General features: G+C 34.3%; 1 protein-coding gene across 1 annotated transcript; it reads left to right on the top strand.

Moving 5' to 3' along the window:
* The first annotated feature begins 2117 nt into the window (after nucleotides 1–2117).
* Nucleotides 2118–6139, top strand: LOC127085544 (disease resistance protein Roq1). Its single transcript, XM_051026061.1, has 4 exons — nucleotides 2118–3973; nucleotides 4064–4351; nucleotides 4430–5215; nucleotides 5304–6139. The coding sequence occupies exons 1-4, from the start codon at nucleotides 2216–2218 to the stop codon at nucleotides 5901–5903; spliced, it is 3432 nt and encodes a 1143-aa protein (XP_050882018.1). The 5' UTR covers nucleotides 2118–2215; the 3' UTR covers nucleotides 5904–6139.
* The last annotated feature ends 402 nt before the right edge of the window (nucleotides 6140–6541 follow it).

Below are 6541 nucleotides of genomic sequence, written 5' to 3'. Positions count from 1 at the left end.
CAAACACAAACTGCGGTGTTATAACCGACCGACCTAAACCATGCCATATAATGTTGAGTTGGTCTAGCACCCTGTATGATTGTTTCGTTTAAGATGTGTTACCGTCGATTCCTCCAATGACGACACATCTCTTTTGCGAAGTCTCTCCAGTCGGAATAATCCCATTGAGCATCAACTCTTTGTTAATGCCAATCTGCCAAACATGTCGGAGGTTCTGCAATTTGTTGTTACATGCCGAACTGCAGTTTTACATGGTCACTCTGATGCATCTCCACAGTAGTGAACTGGATAATTGGTGTTTTTGCTGTCCAAACTGTAGTTTTTCACGGTCACTTTGATGCATCTCCACAGTAGTGAACCGGATAATTGGTGTTTTTGCTGTCCAAACAGCAGTTTTACACGGTCGCTCTGATGCATCTCCACAGTAGTGAATAGGATAATTGGTGTTTTTGCTGTCCAAACTGCAGCATCGTCATGGTTAACCTGATGATCAAGATCCATATACTGCCTCCAGATAAACTGTACAAGAATATGACATGATTAGACGATATGTAATTGGATAATTTTTTAAAAATCAAATGTAGAGTTGTGTAGTACTATTACATCGTCTGATCCAATGTGGTCTAATAGATTGCGATAAACTACTATAGCGTGTTTTAGACACCTGCTGTAGTTCATCCCTTTAACCTAGATTGAAAAGAAGGAGAAATGGAAGCAACAATGGATTGTAAGATGATGGTGGTGTGCAATTCCGAAGAGGGAGGTAGAATTCAAATTCCTTTTTTTGCTCCATTGCAACTTATAGGAATGGTGAAAGGGGTGGTTGTGACAGTTATATTGATACCGAAGCTAGTATAATTTCACCCTCCTCAAATGAAAACATTGTTACAGCTATATGTAGATCAAAGTAAGGGAGCATGTGTTAAATTGGGGAATGGTAATCATACTAGTGTTGTGGGAAAAAGTGAAGGAATGGAAATTCAGTTTGATGAGAAGTTTTCTACTAGGGTGGAAGCTATGTCTTAGAATTAAAAGACATTGATATTATTTTGGGAGTAAATTGGTTGCAATGATTAGATAAGGTGAACTTTGATTGGAAAGTGTTAATTATTTGCGTTTTGGACTGCATTATGTGGCTTTTGTCTATGTTTATCTTATTTTGTTTCAGCTTTTTGTTCAGTCAATTAGTGGTTCCTATATTTTAGGAGCAAGTAGTTGTTATTTGCTGAAGTGTTGATAACGTGTAGTGTTCAGTTTATTTTTGGATTACTTAAGTATATTGCTTCTGTTGAATGAGAGAATTTTCAACCTGCAACTTCCTTTTCTATACTTCTAGGTTTTCATCTTTCAGTCATAAAACTAACAGAACGAAAGAGTCATTATGCAGACCTAAGAATATACAGGAAAAGAGCTTAAGGAAAGCCTTGTTATGCAGCCACAACTTAACAAAGCCACCATGAGTCTTGTGCAGCTAATACCATTTTTAGTGTAAGAATCGATTATTTTTGAGCTAATACCATTTTTAGATGATTTGTGCATATTAGAAAAAATGTGAAAAATGCATAATTTGTTTTTGCAGATATTACAACTTTGGGGTAGATATTTAACAGTATTTAAGGGAGTGTTGTTGTGGACCCTACCAAATACAAAAATAGTTGTTTTGTAAAATAGCTATTGATTCATTGACACGTGACATTATTAATATGTACTTTCTCGATCCTATAATGACTGATTCGTTTGAAATAAAAGAGTTATCCAAAAATGAATGATCCGTTTTAATTTTTAATGTATCTTTATCAATTTTACTCTCTAATTAATACTATTTTCATAATTCTCAATACATAATAAAGATATTTTAGTAAAAATATCATTAATTTTTTTCTATTTTTTTTTTTAATCTATATGAAATGATCAACCGATCACTCGGAGATTAATAAATAAATAATAGAAGACTTAAAAGATAAGTTATTTTAATCTATTTTCCCAACATTATTTAAATGAGTCATCTCTAACCACCCTGCATTGCATTCTTGCGGTTCTTAATCTAATTTAAATAAAACCAAAATAAATAAATAAATAAATAAAATTGATTTCCCAACTTGTTGTTATAGATAAGATTTCCTTCTTGTTGGTGTTAGTGACAGCCGACACTAAAACAAAGAGATAGTCCTCCATATTATTATTCTTCACCAACTTCCATTTCTTCTCTGTTCTCATGGCTCATCAATCACCTTCCTCTCCCTTCTTCTTTGAGTGTGCGTGTACCTACGATGTATTCCTCAGTTTTAAAGGCACTGATACTCGCTTCGGTTTCAGTGGCAATCTTCACAAAGCTCTTTCTGATAAGGGAATAAACACCTTCATTGATGATAAGGAGCTTCAAAGTGGTGACGAAATCACACCATCACTTGTTAAGGCTATTGAAGACTCGAGGATTTTCATCCCAGTGTTGTCTATTAATTATGCTTCTTCTTCATTTTGTTTAGACGAACTTGTCCACATGATTCACTGCTCCAAGGAAAATGGTCGTCTGGTTTTGCCTGTTTTCTATGACGTGGATCCTTCTCATGTGAGACATCAGACCGGAAGCTATGGCAAAGCTATGTCTAAACATAAAAAAAAGTTTACAAAATACAAGAAACAGTACACGCAACCCATTCATATCATTCTCATACTCTTCTTACTTGCTCTAGCTCTTCTCTATTCTCATGGCTCAACCATCACCTTATTTTCCTCCCTCTTATTTCTCCTCGTCTTTTTTCTCCAAAATGCCAAGAAAGTTTATACCGGTGATATGAATAGGTTGGAAAAATGGAAGATAGCTCTTAACCAAACAGCTAACTTATCAGGCCATCATTTCAATCCAAGGAACAAATATGAGCACGAGATTATTGAGAAGATAGTCAAACAAGTTTTCAACAAGATATATCGTGCTCGTCTCCATGTTGCCAATTACCCGGTTGGACTGGAGTCTCGAGTGCTTCACGTGAAATCACTGATGGATGTTGGATGTGATCGTGGAGTCTATATGGTGGGGATTTATGGGATAGGAGGGATGGGCAAATCAACACTTGCAAGAGCAACTTTTAATTTCATTGCTGATCAATTTGAATGCTTGTGTTTTCTTCATAATATTAGAGAAAATTCAGATCAAAATGGTTTAAAGTATCTCCAGGAGGAGCTCCTTTCCAAAACAGTTGGACTGGATCTTATGTTGGGAGATGTAAGTGAGGGGATTCCGATCATAAAGAAAGCACTAGGCCAAAAGAAGGTTCTTTTAGTTCTTGATGACATTGACAAACCCGAGCAGTTGTGGGCTTTGGCCGGAGAACTTGATTGGTTCGGTCAAGGTAGCAGAGTCATCATTACTACTCGAGACAAACGCTTGCTATCTTGTCACATGATTAAAAGAACATGTGAAGTAGATGGGTTGGATGAGGAAGAAGCTTTTGAACTGTTGAGGTGGATGGCATTTAAAACTGAAAATGTTGATTCAAGGTATGCAAATGTTTTAAATCGCGCAGTAACTTATGCTTCTGGTCTTCCATTAGCTCTAGAAGTAGTGGGTTCCAACTTGTTTGGAAAATGTATACAAGAATGGAAAGATTTATTGGATGAGTATGAAAAGATTCCCAATAAAGATATCCATGAGATACTTAAAGTAAGCTTTAACAATTTGAAGGAAATGGAGCAAAGTGTTTTTCTCGACATTGCTTGTTGTTTCAAAGGATATGATTTGGTAAAGGTTCAAGAGATACTTCTTGCTCATTATGGTTGCTGCAAGAAGCATCAAATTGAAGTGTTAGTTCAAAAATCACTCATTAAGTTTAGCTTGTTTAGTACTGTCACATTACATGACTTGATTGAAGATATGGGTAAAGAAATTGTCCGACAAGAATCACCTCAAGAACCTGGGAAACGCAGCAGATTGTGGTTTTATGAAGATATAGTTCATGTTTTAGAACAAAATACTGTAAGATAATTTGTTTTTTTTATCTCTTATTATAGTTACTACTGCCAGTGCTGATTTGATTGATTTGTGTTTTTTTTTTTGTGTTAAAAGGGAACAAATCGAATTGGAATCATATATCTGAATTTCCCATCATTTGAAGAAGATATAGTAGAATGGGAGGGAGATGAGTTGAAGAACATGAAAAACCTCAAAACACTTATTATAAAAAATGGTTTCTTTTGTAAAGGTCTGAAGCATCTTCCAAACAGTTTAAGAGTACTAGATTGGTGTAAATATCCTTCAGTAGATATACCATCCAATTTTTGTCCCAAGAAACTTTCCATATGCAAACTGAGTGAAGGTTACCTAACATCATTTGAGTTATCAAGAACATTGAAGGTAGGTTAAAATAAATGCTCAAGTTTTCTCATCTCTTATACCAATAAAACATTGAATATTGTTTGTTTCTGTATGCAGGGGTTCTTGAATATGACAGAGTTAAATTTAGAAAGTTGTCGATCTTTAACATGCATTAATGATGTATCTGGTCTCCCAAATTTAGAAAAATTCATATTTCAAAATTGCGAGAATTTAGTTGCAATTCATCCTTCTGTTGGGTTTCTGAATAAACTAAAAATATTGAATGCTGAGGGTTGCAGCAAACTTAGAACTTTTCCTCCCATAAAGTTGGCTTCTCTTCAAGTGTTGAGACTTCAATATTGTAAAAATCTCAAGAGATTTCCAGAAATATTACAAGTGATGGAGAACATAGAAGCCATAGTTTTGGAGGGCACTTCCATTGAAGAACTGTCATTTTCATTTCAAAATTTCACCGGGCTATGTACACTACGAATATGGGGAAATGGAATGCTTACATTACCAAGTAGCATTCTCATGCTACCAAGTTTGTCCTGGATTATGGTTGAGGATTGTATATTCTTGCCAATAAAAAATGATAAACTGATGAACCCAAAAGTGTCTTCAAATGTACAAAATCTCATCCTCCAAAATTGCAACATATCAGATGCATTTCTTTCGATAATTATCAAGTGGTTTGCTAATTTGAAATATTTAGACCTATCAAGGAATGATTTCACAGTTCTTCCCGAATGCCTCGTAGAATGTAGCTTTTTAAGTAGCATCGTTTTGGATGGTTGCAAGTTTCTTAAGGAAATTAGAGGGATTCCGCCGAGTCTAAACACATTATCTGCATTACAATGTGAATCCTTGAATTCCTCAACTAGAAGCATGCTACTGAACAAGGTATTGTTGTTTTATCTTGAATAACTATTTGATTTAATATATCATAACTCTTTGATATTCTAAACTAAACATTATTTATGACAAACAGAAATTACATGAGGCTAGACACACAAATTTTTGTATTCCAAGGGGGAGTGAGGGGATTCCAAAGTGGTTCGAGCATAAAAGTAGAGGCATTGAGAGGGTTCCGCAGTGGATCGAGAACGATAACAGAGGACTAACAATGTCTTTCTGGGTTCGGAACTGGTTCCCTTCCATAACTTTCTTCTTTTCGACTAAATGGATGCATAACAAGGGCCCTATCATTAAGGATCTTGATGTAGAATTTGATCTGTCGGTCAATGGCCACGCTTGTTCCGGGCTAAAACTCTGGATCCATTCGACACATGTATTTCAACTTAATCTGAATTGCGGAAAACCTATACTGGACAGAGAACAATGGATCCATGTCGAGCTCGAGGTGAAGTGTACTCTGACATCGAGATATCTTAATGACGAGGTAATGAAATCAATCAGCACAGAAATGGGAATTCACATGTTGAAGGAGAAAAGCATACTTGAGGATATCAAATTCACTAATCCTTATAGAAAGAGAAAATTAGATGAATATCTCAACAATTCACAATCACAGTTCCACCCACTGCTGAAAAAGAAAAGATTGATATACAACAAGGGATGCATATCATGATTTGCATCCCTTATTGTATTCTTTTAGCTCCGACTTAATAATTTACTTTATGATTAAGCCATCAGGGGAAGAGGGACTACTACATAATGAATTAGGTCCTGCATAATTAATTGACATTTAGGCATGAATATTTTGTTTCCATGTTTTTTAAATTGTAACTCCATGATCAGAATTTCCACAAATCTCCTATAAACTTGAGAAAGTTAATTACAACTAAAAATACTTTTACAACCTTCTCTAATGGCTTTAAATTTGTGGCATATCATGCCTTTGAAGGATGTAAGAAAAATTCTTACCATTTTTAATGGACAAATTTATTTCATAATTCTTCCCACATTTTTATTCATTTGTTACTTTTGATGGTAAAAAGTTATTATAAATTCATCAAAACTGTCATTTAAGTGTCTTTGTTTCAATGTTCCAAATATGGGTCAGTTTGTTTTAACTTTAAAAAAATGAATTTTTTTTTTGTATTTTTGAAAATGGATTTTACAAAAATGTTTTTCAAAATATTATAAGTTTTTCTAAATTTATTTTTTATAAATTAAAAGATTGAATTGTTCATTATATAATATAAATATACATTATTGAAGATCAAAATATAGTCAAAATCACAATTTTTTTAAAAAATTGTATCT

This window comes from Lathyrus oleraceus, chromosome 5 (assembly GCF_024323335.1).
Source record: "Lathyrus oleraceus cultivar Zhongwan6 chromosome 5, CAAS_Psat_ZW6_1.0, whole genome shotgun sequence".
NCBI classification, from domain to species: Eukaryota; Viridiplantae; Streptophyta; class Magnoliopsida; order Fabales; family Fabaceae; genus Lathyrus; species Lathyrus oleraceus.
Note: the sequence above shows the minus strand (reverse complement) of the source record. Positions and strands in the feature narration are given on the sequence as shown.